The sequence below is a fragment of the Triturus cristatus genome, chromosome 6, assembly GCF_964204655.1.
Source record: "Triturus cristatus chromosome 6, aTriCri1.1, whole genome shotgun sequence".
Taxonomy (NCBI): domain Eukaryota; kingdom Metazoa; phylum Chordata; class Amphibia; order Caudata; family Salamandridae; genus Triturus; species Triturus cristatus.
The window spans coordinates 644,704,511-644,719,988 of record NC_140589.1 but is presented as its reverse complement, the minus strand read 5'-3'; the positions used below and the strand labels follow the sequence as shown (position 1 = coordinate 644,719,988).

The following is a 15,478-nucleotide window of genomic DNA, read 5'->3' as shown; positions in this document are numbered from 1 at the left end:
GGGATGCTACAGTGATGTTCTGTAATGTTAGACGGCAAAAAAAAAAAAAAACTCAAACTGCCTTGACACAAACAGGGAACCATTATCACTCACAATTTCCTCACGAATTCCCACCATCAAAAATGTCTCCAAAAATTAAATAACTTTAGCCGTAGTTATACCATTCACAAATGTCACCTCAGGCCACCGTGAAAAAAAGAATCCATCACTACTATACCATATTTGTTGCGAACCCCACAGGAACAAATAGGCCTTATAATGTCAACGGCCAAATTTGACCAAGTCTATTTGGTACCGATACAGATTCCACCTCACTTGGCACCATGATTTGAGACTTCTCACTCAGAGCACAACTCATACCCTATCTCACAAAGTCTTTTAGTCATCTATCAAGACAAGGTCACCAAAGGAAAACTTGGATCCTCTTTTTCATAGCTCACATTCTAATATGTGCCCTTCATGTGCCAAATCTACTACCTTATTCTGCAAAGATTTTTCAACCAAAAGTGCACCCAAACATCTCAAACAGTTATTGAGAATGTATAGATACCCTAGCAAGTCTAAAAGCATCAACTTCAAAATAAGCCAAACTTTACCCACAAAGTTAATGACCTCTTTCAACACGCCCTCTTTAGCAAGCGCATGAAACCATTCTTGTTCAGTCTTAGCACTGTTATGGCAACTCCAATTTCATTTATAACAACCACACTCTCAATCTCATCATTCAAGGGTAAACAAAATACAGTCGGCTAAACTATTCTTTACATCAGAATTGTATTCTATGTGGTAATCAAATTCCTGTAATCTATATTGCCTCATAGCTATTCTAGGTATGACCCTGCCTGCTCCCATAGTGGTAAAAAAATCTATCAAAGGTTTATGATCAACCTGAATCACGAACTTTGAACCCCACAGATAATGACAGAAATGATTCACACACCACCAACACGCAAATACTTCACTTTTAATGACCGAAAAAGACTCGGCACCTCACAAACCACGACTGAAAAATGCTACAACTTTGTCTTTTCAGTTCCTCTTCTGTCACAAAACAGCACCTAGTCCATACTGGCTGTCATCGGTTGTAAACAAAAGTGCCCCTTATGGCATGGTTAGCCCCCACTTTTTGCTTGATGCCTTTTGTGATTTTGAACTGTAAGTGCACTTGGTCCCTGCTAACCCGGTTCCCAGTACCAGATATCTTTCCCAAAACTGTACCACGATTGGCACAACTTCAGCCCCCCTTGTAAATGCTACTCCTGGTATATAGGGCATGGGTACTGAAGAGGGTCCCCTGGGCCTGCAGAACAAATTGTGCCACCCCAGAGACCCCTCACCTAGATCATGCAAATTTCCACTGCAGGCTGCGTGTCTTGGTGCAGAGAAAACCGAAGAGTCAACAAGGCATATAGCTCAGTGGTCCATGCTCTCATACACCGCAAGAGATATAGGTAAGTCACCCCTACAGCAGGCCTTCTAGCCCTAAGGCAGAGTGCACTATACCCCATGTGTGGACATATCTGCTTGAGCAGATATGACCCTGCAATATCTGAGCTGTTCTTGGATATATCTGAGCCATTCTTGGATATTGTAAGTGCACAGGGAAGCCATAGAGAGTACATGGGCTAGGTACTTTATTACGAGATCCCTAGCTTCATGATGGCTTCACTGTACCCTAAGATGTTTGGTACCAAACATCTTTTCTTAATAAATACTCACGGATGCAAGTACTGGATTTATTAATAAATGCACACAGGAGACCCTTAAGAGTGTCCCCTGAACCTCTACCAAGAACTGCTGTGGTCTCTGACTAGTCTTAGCCAGCCTGCCACCACCATACATTTTTCTGACCTCATGGGGTGAGAGCCCGTGCTCTCAGAGGCTAGACACAAAGCCTGCTCTAGGTGGAGGTGCTTCACACCTCCTCCAGGCTGGAGTGGTCTTCCAGAGCGGGAAGCTTCAAAGGCGATGCCGCCTTTGAAGTCCAGCCCAGGTTTTCCCAAATAGTGGGGGATGGCAACCCCCCTGTCCTGCTCCACTTTTGGAGGGAGGACAGGCGGGAAAATTAGTTAGATGAGGAGGAGTGTCCACATTCTGCCAGCACCCCCCTAAGGTATAGCTGGTGATGTGGACCCCTCTTGAAAATTGGTGTGAACACAACCTGTTAGGGCTAGGGTAGTGCCCCTTCCTAAAGGAAGTGGTCACTTACATGGTGTAGACACCATAAAGGTAGGTATCCCATTGGTCACTATCTGTCTCCCCCTTCCATGCCCCAAAAGTTATTATTTGGGTGGCGTCCCAGGAACTTGAACCTCAGATTCGACGGATAAGAAGAAGACATTGACAAAGAAGAGCTGCTGCCCAAGATCTGAAACCCTGCTGCAGTGAAAATTAGCACCAAAAAACCCTGCCTGCTGCCTCAAGGACCCGGCAATCATGGTGGTGCAGTCTCGTCCTGAACCTGTGAAGACTCCAAAAACCCCAGAGCTCCTCCAGTCTTTGAGAAATTAGCAAGAATCTTCCTTGGAGTAAAGGTATCATATTCCCCCTCACACCGCAGGCACTGATCCCACAAAATCTGGTTTGTCGACCTGCTGCTCCCTGGTGACTTTGATGAGGCAATCGAACCAGAAGAGTTGCATCTGCTCCGGAGAGCTGGATCTGTCTCCCCACCAAATTTGGAGACACCAAGACCTCTCGGTGTACCAATACCCGGGGTACTCGACCCCCCTCAGAAAACAGCGAGACGAAGAGTCCGTGCCAGACTCCAACTGCCCTAGAAACAAGCGCCCATCGAAGGACTTTGAGACCCCAGAGACTCACTTCGTGAATGGCCCAGCTGTCCTGAAATTGCCTCTCCAAGTTGCCTGCTCCTAACCGCGAGGAGATCTTGATGAACGACGTCTGTCTGACCTATCTGCTCTGCACCCGGCCTCACCATCCCCGGTAACGATGATCCAGCTGTGATCCCATGGTTCTGAAACCCTTGCGACCTCCTCCCTGGAGTGGGACTCACTGGACTTACCTTTAAGTCCTCCTATGCAGTGTCTTTTCAAGTGCCCCCTATGTCGTAGCACACCAGCTACCAACACCCTCAGCCCCCTGCTCCCAGCTGAATCCAAGACGCTCCCAATCTTCTGCTACTTTAACATTGGACCTGGTCCTGCTATCGACCTAAAACAAGGTGAACTTTGGGAAAGCATTGCCTGATTTTAAATGCCTTTATCTGCTTTTCTCCATTGACTTCAATGTTGCGTAATTGTGCATAAAAGTGATTTTCTCCAACACCTATCAAGGGAAATGGAGATCCACAATCTGCCATCATGTTAACCATATTCTCACCCACACCAAACAAAACAATACAATCTACGAATAGTAGTCAAATTCAGGCAAAGGCTTCGATGACCGCGCCGGAGTCAGTACGGTGCAGCGTCAGCAAGCGCCGGGGCTATGGTGTAAGTGGGGGCAGTCTGTTGTGCACTTCACGAGCAGTGCCCACAGCTTTGTTGCAGCTTGCGGCATTGCTTGCCAGGCCAGTTTTGCTATTTCCCTCTGGCAGGCGAAACAGCAGTTCCAGGTGCAGAAGGACAGAGGGATTGAAGTCTTTGTGTCCCTGGGACTTCAGAACAGGAGGCAAGCTCTAGCTTAAGCCCTTAAAGATTTTCTTCTAGCAGAGAACCCAGCACACAGCAAAGTCTTGGTCCTCTCCTTGGCAGAAACAGCCACTGCAGGCCAACAGCACACAGTAAAGGGGCAGTACTTCTCCTTCAGTTTTTCCAGCTCTTCTCCTTGGCAGAGGTTCCTCTTGAGTCCAGAAGTAATCTAAAGGCCTGGACCCCAATATTTATACTCAGTTTATATTTGTTCTCTTGTGGCAGAGAGACTCTGTGCTCAGTTCAAACCAGTCCTGTCCTCTCTGACCCAGCTGCCTGGCAGGAGGTGGAGACAGTATTGTCCAAGGCAGAACAGGCCTATTCATGTGCAGGGAAATCTCCTCCCTCTACTCTAAATGCCGCCCAGGTCTATTCAGCCCAGCCCTGACTCATCCAGGAGAGGCAGACACACCTCAACCCCCCCAGTGACTGTCTGATGACAATGCACATCCCCAGCCCCTGTCGCTCCACAAACCAGCAGAGGCACACAGGATGGCTAAGCAAGAAAATTGCTACTTTCTAAAAGTGGTATTTTCAAGTACACAATATAAATATCACCTTCACTAAAAGATGCATTTCTATATTCTGAGTCCCAGCATTCTAAACTTTATATTTCTGTCTTGTCCCGTTGAGAATTTATACTTGTAAATTGTTGCAAAGTATTCCCAATTCTATCCTATGGGGCAGATAGCCTTTCAATAGTAAAAAACAAAATGCATTGCATTTCACCATCAGGACATATCTCGCACACCGGTCCTACCTTTCACATACACTGCACCCTGCCTACAGGGGTACCTTGGGCTTACCTTATGGGTGACTCACATGTAATAAAATGGAAGATTAGGGCCTGGCAAGTGAGTGCACTTGCCACGTCGACATGTTAGTAGAGACTGCGCCCAGACACTGCAGTGGCCGGTCTGAGACCCCTTTGAAAGACTGCTTGTGTGTGTGGCACAATCAATGCTGCAGGCCCACTAGCAGCAATTGATTTACCGGCCCTGGATGCACACTGTGCACTGTACTAGGTACTTAGTAGTAAGTAAAACAAGCTAATCATAGAAACGCCCATCCATGAACACAGTTTACAGGGAGAGCACGTTCGCACTGATCAGCAGTGGCAAAGTGCCCAGAGTCATAAAACCAACAAAAACAGGGTCAACAACAGGAAGCCAAGAAGCAAAAGGTCTCCGGATAATCCCGCTGAAAAAGCCAGGTCTAACACCATGGCTTGGAAGAAAGGAAGGTGCTGAAATAATGTTCTGCAACTCTGTCACACAGGAGTTGCTGATCTCCACAATGACACGTCAAAAGGTGAAATAATAAAATATGTTCCTACAAGGAAACCCCACCATACACAATTCAAAATATACATATATATTATATTCACTAAAAACCCAAAGGTTACAGGGATGTTGTATATAGGTTCAGATTTTACGATGTTCCTCCAAAACTTCCTCCTCCGCTGGGTCAAGGACAATGTCTAGAGCAGTGACACAGCTCACTTCCTACCAACAGCTGGACCAACAACAGGTGAACAACTGAAGCTGTCATTGGCCCCTGAACTACACGCAGAGTACCTCGCTGGTCGCAGAAAGCTTGTTGCCAGTGTAAAGATGCAGTCTACACCAGGGAAAATTAGTGTTTTATTAAGCATCTAGAAATGTGACCAGTGGCTACAGAAAAGATCAGCCACTGCCTACTAGTTCAAAACATCACATTCCTCAACAACATCAAGACCAGGTTACAGCATAAGCAAAGTGATTCAATACAAAACCTAACAATTGTTTCACCTTTAATTATGTGTGAGAATCTTGCTCCTCAAGTATAATTTCCAGTAAAGAGCACAACATATCTGGCATAGAGTATTCCACAGCTCTGACGTGCATAATTATATGGTGCACTCATATGCAAATCTATTATTCATGTTGTCACTCCTCAGCGTGATAGACAATTGTTGAATTTTTCATAATGTCTTCAATTGTAATTTCCTACCCAAAATGTAGCTGACACAGGTTCACCATTTTATGACAAACTAATTATTGTCCGTTTTCTGGCATACAAATTTCAGCAACAAATAGATATTGGGGTGTTAAAGCATAAACATTAAAAACAAGAGACATGACACTTTAGAAAGAACTCTGTAGCTAATTTAATCATGTATTTTTTCAACAAGCCTAGGGGATGTTCAGGAATCAATGAGAAATTGGTATAATACATTAGTTCTAGGGGTATTTAAAAAACCAAAATGTCATGTCAGAGAGCGAAATTACTTTTAGCTTTAGTGATATTTGAAATCCATTAATGTCTCAGACCCACATTTGAGTCTTTTTTCGTCTACCAACTTTGTTGCTGACATGATAGCCCAGAGGCCAAAAAATGGATAAATAGCTTTTTGTTCAAGAGCCGACCTGCAACTACTAAATAATTCTGCATTAACTCTACTCCTGAAGCCATCTTTCAATCACGATGTATTGACCACTTATGAGCCCATTGAAGAGCTTCTCCTTGTAATAAAATAAAATGAAAATGTATAATAAACACGCCCTACTACCCTGAGGTGTCTAGGCATGCAAGCTTGCAAACTGGGCAGTACCAGGTTATGAGGCTGGCCAAAGTTTAGAGACTTCCAGACAATGAAAAGCCAGGTTTTTAGTTTTTTCCTAAAGCAGAGAAGGTCGGTTTCCTTTTTCAGGAATAAAGGGAGGCTGTTCCAGAGACGGGAGGTGCTGCCAATAAAACTTCTCCCGCCCCATTTTACTCTTTTTTTACTCTGGGAACAATGATATTGCATGCTGTTTCTGAGCGAAGGGATCGTGGTGGAAAATACTAATGAAACCAAAGCTTAAAAATGTGGGCATTACTCATGAAAAGCCCTGAAGGTAATGCTCAGGGCCTTAAACTGTATACGCTTCTCAATAGGTAACTAATGGAGAAGCTGAAGGGCAGCTGAGACTGATTCTCTTTTGGGTATGCCTAGTAACAGGCGAGCGGCTGAGTTCTGTAGGACCTGAAGCTTATTTACACTTTGTTTTCTTATATTTACAAAAAGAGCATTTCCATAATCAATTTTTTAAAGTATCAGAGTAGAAATTGCTGTTTTTTACAGGTCCTTTGGAATGAAAGGAAAGATCTTACGTAAGTTTCATCGTAAAGAAGGTGGCCGACGTGATTGCATTCACATGCCCTTCAAAGGTCAGATGGTTATCAAAGATAACTTCAAGGAAGTTGTCCAAGTTCAGGTGGCCACCAGTCTTGGGACCAAAAGGAAGTATCCTTCCCAAAGAGCAGCACCTCGGTCTTGCCAGAGTTCAACTTTAAGCAGTTTTGGGCCATCCATTTTCCGAACTTCTGCATACAGTTGTAAAAGCGCTTTGCTGTCTCTGAAATATTAGATGATACAGAGATCACTAGTTGTGTGTCATCTGCATAGTAACTGCAGAGAACCCCAATGATCTAATGAGTTTGGCCAAAGGGGCCACACAGATGTTAAAAAGGGTCAGGCTAACGAACCCTGGGGGATGCGGCAAGGGAGAGGGAGAGAGAAGGATGGGGATTTGAAATTATCAGCTGCAACAAACTGGATTCTGTCTGAGTGAAATGATTTTACTAAAGCAAGAGCTTTATCTATTACCACAATATCCTCCAGTCTATTCAGCAGGATTTGGTGGTTTATGGTGTCAAATGCCGCTGAGAGGTCTAATAGTACCAGCACTGCACTACCCCCTACATCCAGTCTCCATCTAATCTGTTCAAAGCCAATTCTGAGCAATGATGTTTCCTGAATCTGAATTGGCAAGGGTCTAGGTGGTTCTGGTCCTCGATGAAAGCTATCAACTGTGAGTTAAGAGCTTTTTCAATTATTTTCGCCGGAAGGGGCAATCTGAAAATGAGACGGTAGTTCCCAGGATCTAAAGGATTTAAGTTAGCTTTTTTGATTAAAGGGAGAGTATGGGCTATCTTCCAGGCACTGGCTAATTTTCCTGACCTAATCATAAGATTAAAAATTTCTGTTAAGTGGTCTGAAATAGTGTCAGCTACTAAATGAGTTTTTTTCGGTGGGCATGGATCCTGCGGTTAACCTGACTTTGTTTGCAGAAGGATGGTTTTGGTTTGGTCTTGGGAAAGTTAAGCAAAAGAGGTTCAATGGACCTTACATTCATTATTAATTAAGAGCTTTTCCAATTATTTTCGCCGGAAGGGGCAATCTGAAAATGAGACGGTAGTTCCCAGGATCTAAAGGATTGAAGTTAGCTTTTTTGATTAAAGGGAGAGTATGGGCTATCTTCCAGGCACTGGCTAATTTTCCTGACCTAATCATAAGATTAAAAATTTCTGTTAAGTGGTCTGAAATAGTGTCAGCTACTAAATGAGTTTTTTTCGGTGGGCATGGATCCTGCGGAGAACCTGACTTTGTTTGCAGGAGGATGCTTTTGGTTTGGTCTTGGGAAAGTTAAGCAAAAGAGGTTAAATGGACCTTACATTCATTATTAATTAAGAGCTTTTCCAATTATTTTCGCCAGAATGGGCAATCTGGAAATGGGATGGTAGTACACAGGATCTAAAGGATTTAAGTTAGCTTTTTTGATTAAAGGGAGAGTATGGGCTATCTTCCAGGCACTGGCTAATTTTCCTGACCTAATCATAAGATTAAAAATTTCTGTTAAGTGGTCTGAAATAGTGTCAACTACTAAATGAGTAGTTTTTGGTGGGCATGGATCCTGCAGAGAACCTGACTGGAGGATGGTTTTGGTTTGGTGCTGGGAAATTTCAGCAAAAGAGGTTAAATGGACCTTACATTCATAATTAATAGTTTGGAAGTCACTGTGAGATTCATTAATTTTAATTTGGGAGCCGTTATCAGCCAGAGGATTAGATGAGAAAAGATTAAAAACCAACTTGACCTTATCTTGGAAAACGGAGGCCAATTTATTGCAAAACAATTTGATCCATTCCCTAAAACGCCTTTTCAGGAGGTTTAGATAGCTGTTTAACAGTTGTGGCTGCTTCTATCTTCTGAGTGAAGTATTTAAATTTTTCTTTAAAACTCAAATTGTTGTATGAGGCTAAAATAAGCTTATAACTTTTTTTTTCTGAGTGCTCATAACGATGCCTCCGTTTTCTTTCCTGCCTATGACATGCTTGTTTAAACAGTCTTATGATTTCAGTGGACCAAGGTTCAGAGGGGGTGTCCCGGTTTCTCCTGAAGGGTTTGATTTGTGCAATTTTTTCTGCAGCGTTCTCCAACCAACCCTGATATAGGTTAGCCGTTCTATCAGGATCTGTGTTTTATGCAAGGCTGTGTTTTTGATAAGAGAGCGTCTAGTTCTCTCTCCTTTATCAGATGCCAATTATGTGAGAGCCTTACTGGATGAGTTCTGGATTGAAGAAGAGTAGACGCTGTTTAACCCTATCAGCACCGGTTTAGTTTGTGCCATAACTACCTTTGATTACTCTGCCCTTAAGATGAAGGTCTTCTACCCTTTCTAATTTAGCCATATAAAAATACCAGCATTTGATACTGTTGATTTTGAACATCTTAGTAGTGTTAGGGGGTTGTAGTGTGTTTAATATAGTCTCCTAAAGCTAAAATACAGGACTGCACATTCATCTGGTCCCTAGGCTTAATGTTTTAATCATTTCTACAAACTCAAACTGCTGAACTGTACAACGTGAGTTAAATATTGCAAACATGGTAACGTATTATTGATCCGGTATCTAAAACTCAGATTGATTTAAGGAAAATAATTGACTCTTAGTTGTGCAGATAGATTTGCCACATCAGCTCACAGGTCAGTGCTGTTGTGTTAATTTAATATTTACGTTATTGTTTGCAATTTCTTAATGTTTCAGGTTTCCTCATTGAACTGTTGAACATTTTTGCTGCTCTTCCTCTTTACGTCTTGTACCAGAAATTGTGTTCAGAAGTACTTAGATGGTTACTACATTTTCTTTTACCTTAAATCATAGAATATATTGATAGGACATGAGAGGTGGTCTTTTGTGTTTTTTTTGCTGATCTTAGAACTTCTAGAACTGTATTCAAATTTCTGCTTCTCCTGTAACTAACACATATGTGATTGTGGGTAATTCAATTATCTTCCTGTGAAATGTGTGCTCTAATGTCAATATGTGAAACTGAACATTGTGTTGTCTAGTACAGTCCCACTTACATGCTCCTGCCTCCCTTTTCATCACTGTGATTTCTGAAGTCTGGTTTCTACCAAATCCCAGATATGCCATACTAATTTACGGGAAACAACCTTTACAACGCAGTCATTACATCACACTACCTTTACATAGCAGTCATTACATCGCAACATCCTTTACATTGCATGGTATTACAACGCAGGCAATACATTGCATGTCACTACAACGCATGTCATTACAATGCATGCCACTACAAGGCAGGCATTATATCGCAAGTCATTACAAGGCATACCATTGCAATGCATAGTACCCTTACACTAGCCAACACTTACCCTACTGTTGCACTCACTGGAGTTAAAATAGTAAATCTTACCCCTACACTATCCAACACTTACCCGACTGTTGCACTCACTGGAGTTAGAATAGTAATTATTACCCCTACACTATCCAACACTTACCTTAAATGCAATGTAATGGTATGCATTGTAATGGTATGCGATGTAAAGGTATAATGCAATGTAATGGAATGCTTTGTAAAGGTAGTTTCTGAAAATGCGATGTAATGGCATGCTATGTAAAAGAATGCGTTGTAAAGGATGTTGCGATGTGAAAACTGTGTTGTAAAGGCATGCATTGTAAATGTATGTGTTGTAACGTCATACATTCCTAATATACATATTGCACATCCTATATTAAATGCTCTTGTTTCTTCAAATATTTTCTTCAAAGTTCTCTGCACTTCTCTGGTGATTGGTACGGGCTACTTAAAATAGTTCATAGCAAAAATAGAAATAATGTTTGAGCAACCAAATTATTAACTTGAGAGGAAGTGGCCCCACCAACTTAAAAAATTCACTTTTTCTAGGTTGCTTCACAGTTCACTGACTAAACTCCTCTCAAACCCTAGTGGCAATGGCACAAGCATCAGGCTCAGGGAAATGCATGAGAGGTACAAGCAGTAACACACAGCATTAAGATCACCAAAAAAACACAATAGAATTCTCAAACCAGTTTAGGGAGAAAAAGAAAGATTTAATAAGGAAAATGACAATAAATTGTTAAATAGAATTGAGGGATCCCCTGATATAACTTTTTAAAAGTTTAAAAGTAAAAAATACCAAGAAACAATAATGGGCCAATCAATTAAGTTTCATAGCTAACTGGGACCTAAGAGCGATTTTTGGCACACCATAGTAGTGCTGAGTTTCTATAAGACTTGTAGATCACACTAGTGATAAGGGTTTTATTTAGCTTTTTTTACAGACATCAAACTCCTCCAATAGGGCATGATAAGATGCTGAAGCTTATCAAGGCCCTTCAGTTTTACATACTTTAGATTCAGGCTCCAGGTGAAGCCTTTAGTTTTTAAGCAATACTGAATGTATTATTTATGGCTATTGTTTTGCCACTAGTATAAATTTGTCACCTAACCTGGACCCAAGTCAATTTCTACGATGGGGCAATGTAGAAGTTTGATATCAGCGAGGGGTTCCACAGGTTAGCATGTGTCGTTTTGACAGGGATGCAGTAACCTCGAAAACCCTAGAAAAGTCTTAGAGTGAGCCTAGCTGGGATTCCTTAGCCAGAGAGGTGACAATTTTCCTGCAGAGCTTTGGTGCTTTATCGTGATCCTGAATAGGCAAAAAAAATTACAAAAAGTTTCACCTTTTGATGATGCTCAAAAAGTCACTCTGTGTCCCTCCCAGAGCTTCCATGGAAAGCTCCTAGTATCCTTCAGCCAGGACAGCCACTCTTAACTTGGCAGCTGGCTATCTCAATTAGATTAAAGCCCTTCTAGACCCTTTTTCTGTAGCTGAAGCAATTAAACGGAGGCAGGCTGCAGAAGCTTTGAGAGCACTTCCGGTCTGTGTTCAAGTGCAGAGTAGCAAACATTTTTGGCATCTTCACAGACAGATCAGTCAGGACTTCATCTTTCTTGTGAGGAGTCTAACCTGGCTCAGGAATGTTCTTATGAGCAGATGGAGTTAAGGCATTTGCATCCACAGCACTAGTTACTGATTGGTGATCTTTCTAGGCCTTTTTACCCTAACCTTACCTTGCACAGCCATCCTACTTTTGCACAACTTCTTAACTTGCTTTGATGCAAATTATCCTAGAAGCCTTGTCCCAAAATGCCAGACTGGACTCTCCAGAACTTCTAGTCTCCTTCCCTGTCCTGTTCTATGTAAATTAGGTAGCACCCCTTTTTCCTGATCTAGAAACAGGTTTCTCCTATGCTGGCAGCAGAGGTGAATGTCTAAATGGGCTCCCCTAATGAAAGGCTTCAGTCACTTAAGCCTCCTCTTGACAGCATCCTATAAAAAGCCAGAGTCCAGCCTCGTCCTTTCGATTAGCCACCTGTTCCTCTCCACTCACAAGCTCACGCCCCCGATAATTGACTAGCCATTGCCACTCCACCATCTTCCTTCTCTCACAAGCAGTCCCATTGTTCCTTTGACAGAAGAAATGTTCACGACACTTCAGGACATAATCACTGTCAGGCTTGGAAACCCATTAGAACGGAATTATTACCCCCAAGGGTATCCAAGCAGCACACATGGTGGTTTTTTAAATGTACCTTTTATTATATGTTATCAAAACCAACATTAATGATTGAGCTAGAGTTTTGATTAAAACAACTTTTTTATTTACAATAATGCATCTCCGAAGAAAAGTAGCACTTTACCTGTACAGCGAAAAACGCATTTTGGAACAGATCACTGGGGTGACGTATTTCTCTCAAATATTGAGCTCATTCCACACTTAGCACTCAAGCCTGTGGAATGTAGGCACAATTTGGGGCAACTTATCTAATACATATGTGTGTTGAAATTCTAGTGGACGTTTTCCATCGTGCTTTCGTCTCTCAGTTTACTTGGTTTACTTGCTGATTAAATGTAATAGAACAAATGGCATTATGAGTGTAGGACAGCGAATGTGAAATCATTACATATGATTTTTAATGTCTGGCAACTATAGTACAGATGAAAAACTAAAACCTTTTCCTTTCATATTTTGCAGATATGGAAGCCATCCTGCTTTCTACAGGTACAATACCAACACTGGTAGAAATGTTCCTATATTTTATATTTATGATTCCTACATAACCAGTCCTGAAACATGGGCAAATTTGTTGACCGTGTCTGGATCTCAGAGCATTCGCAATACCCCATATGATGGAATTTTCCTTGCACTACTTGTGGAAGAAAAACACAAAATGGAAATACACAGGAGTGGTTTTGATGGCATGTATACCTACTTCGCCACAAATGGCTTTTCCTATGGATCTTCGCATCAGAATTGGTCAGGTTTAAAGGCTTTCTGCGACAGCAAGAACTTAATGTTTGTGCCTAGTGTGGGACCAGGATATATAGACACAAGCATCCGACCGTGGAATAGCCAGAACACACGAAATCGAGTAAACGGAAAATATTATGAAACTGCTCTAAATGCGGCCTTTCTGATACGTCCTGATATTATTTCCATCACTTCTTTTAATGAATGGCACGAAGGAACTCAGATTGAAAAAGCTGTTCCCAAGAAAGTTGGACAAATTACCTATCAGGACTACCTGCCACACAAACCAGATGTTTATCTGGAGCTGACGCGCAAGTGGGCCAAGAAATATAGCAAAGATAAAGAACAGTGGCTTATGTAAAATACTTAAATTTGAGTGGCACTTCTGAAGTCTGCCACCACTTCTTGCACTGTTTTCAGCCACATACTGCAAACAACTGTTCAGTCATGTTGTTAACATTGCTACAGACTTTTACACTGGAAAACATATTGCTTTGTGAGTGAATGAGGACTGCGTGGACTGTCTAGTAGAACACTGGCATGTTAATAGCTTATCAGAGCTCTCTGGTCTGGTTGGAAGGCTGAGTGCAGCAGACTTATAAAGGAGAGACTGGTGCTGTATTTGGAGGTGTGGAAAGGAGTCCTGTACTTCTCAGTCCCGTCTGAATAATTCCTTTTCTAGAAAAGGAGTGATTGTTGCTTCTTTATTTTCAAAGACTCGAATTTAAGGAAAGTGTGCCTAACCTTAGAATGTGATTCTTTAAAGGCATTCTACTTCTTTCTTGAGGGTCTTTTGGCTTTTGTTAGACAGTGTTTTAGAGCATAAGTTTAATAGAGTGCATTGCATTGTACTCGGTGAAGCACTTTTTGATTTGACTATCTGTTTTGTAGGTGTGTATAGGTATGACCGCATGGGGCATTGTCACCTTCTCACATAATCGGATGAGAAAGAATCCATGTATTTTTGAATGTATTTTCCCTGGGCGTGTGAGCCCAAATGCTTTTGTTGAAGACCATCTTACTAAGCTATAATACCCTGATTTCCCTTACAGGAACTTCAGTTCCCAGCAAACACAATGATAATGCAGCCTTTGGGGCAATAATATTGTTTAGTTTCCATAATTCACATTGCAGAATGTAAATAATCACACATTTATGTCTATAACACGCTTTAAGTAACCTCGTGGTTCTTTGTTGAATCACAGGGGACTGTTTTTCTTTGTGTGGACCCCCAGCAAACACACAACATTCACGTGTCATGGTTAAGTTTGATCCGTAACTAAGCCCACTTGTTTAAAAAAAATAGAACACCTTACATCGGACACATTTGCAGTTGTGTCAAGTGAAATCTTTTGAACCTCAGCAGGTTATAAGCCCTATATAGTGACATACAAACACATTGACATCCACTGAGCTCCATGGGAAAATATTTAATTGCACAATAGTTTTTGTTGCCACTATAGATTGCAACAAGAACATTTAAATATCTGTCCTACCCACCTAAAGCTTCAAACCCAGTGCCTCTTTAAACATTGTTCAATATTATTATGATTTTATTGACTTGTTTTAACGTTACATTTTTTACATTGAAAGGCTTATGCCAGTCCCTTTTAATGCCTCCTGGGTGTCGTCATTCTTTTCTGGTCTTGAGGAAGAGATGCCACCTTTAAAAACTTCTTACATGCATAATATGTAGATTAAGGATTGGCCTTGGCACTAAAGCAGGATTTTTTAACATTGCACAAAATAGTCAATGTTTCTGAATCTCAGTCTACACCCTTTGGTACTTTGTTGACCTCTAGCATATGAGTTTGAGTGTTGATGACTCTTGTGCAGCATCCTAGAAATGTGCACCCTAGTGCCCGAAGTCCCCACCCTAATCAAGGTGACGACTTCCAGATTTGCGTAAAGGGCATTTTCAATTATTAGTACAGTTTCCTCCGGAGCTAAAAATCTAAAGAAGAATCTGCTCATTATATAAAATATCGCACTCTGTGTTTCCTGCTTAACGTGATGCACTATGAGGGGGAATGTTCTTGCTCAGGACTGGACATTAAGTACACCCTAGATGACTTTGAGAAAAAAAAAATTACCTTGGTGAGCTGATGATTTTTGGTCATACACTGTGTTCCCTGTACCGCCACTTTCATGATTAAAATTTTAACCACTTTCCTTCTTGTGATCGTTCTTTAGTCTTCTTGTCTATTGGCTTTACAGTAAGTGATTTACATTAATTGTGAACACAAAGGGAGTTTTATTCAGAGTGTATTCCATAAAATCGTACACAATCTGGTGCTTTTGTATAAAACATTAAAATAATTAACATTTCCGCATAATTTCACAAAACGTAATTTAGAAATAAACATTACAAAAACATGTTC

General features: G+C 41.5%; 1 protein-coding gene across 1 annotated transcript in view; it reads left to right on the top strand.

Moving 5' to 3' along the window:
• The window catches only part of MANEA (mannosidase endo-alpha), a 234,456-nt gene extending 219,187 nt beyond the window's left edge, over positions 1-15,269 (top strand). The window contains exon 5 of the mRNA XM_085611141.1: positions 12,822-15,269. Within this exon, the coding sequence (XP_085467267.1) occupies positions 12,822-13,458 (637 nt within the window). The 3' untranslated portion in view covers positions 13,459-15,269. The remainder of the gene's footprint in view (positions 1-12,821) is intronic.
• The last annotated feature ends 209 nt before the right edge of the window (positions 15,270-15,478 follow it).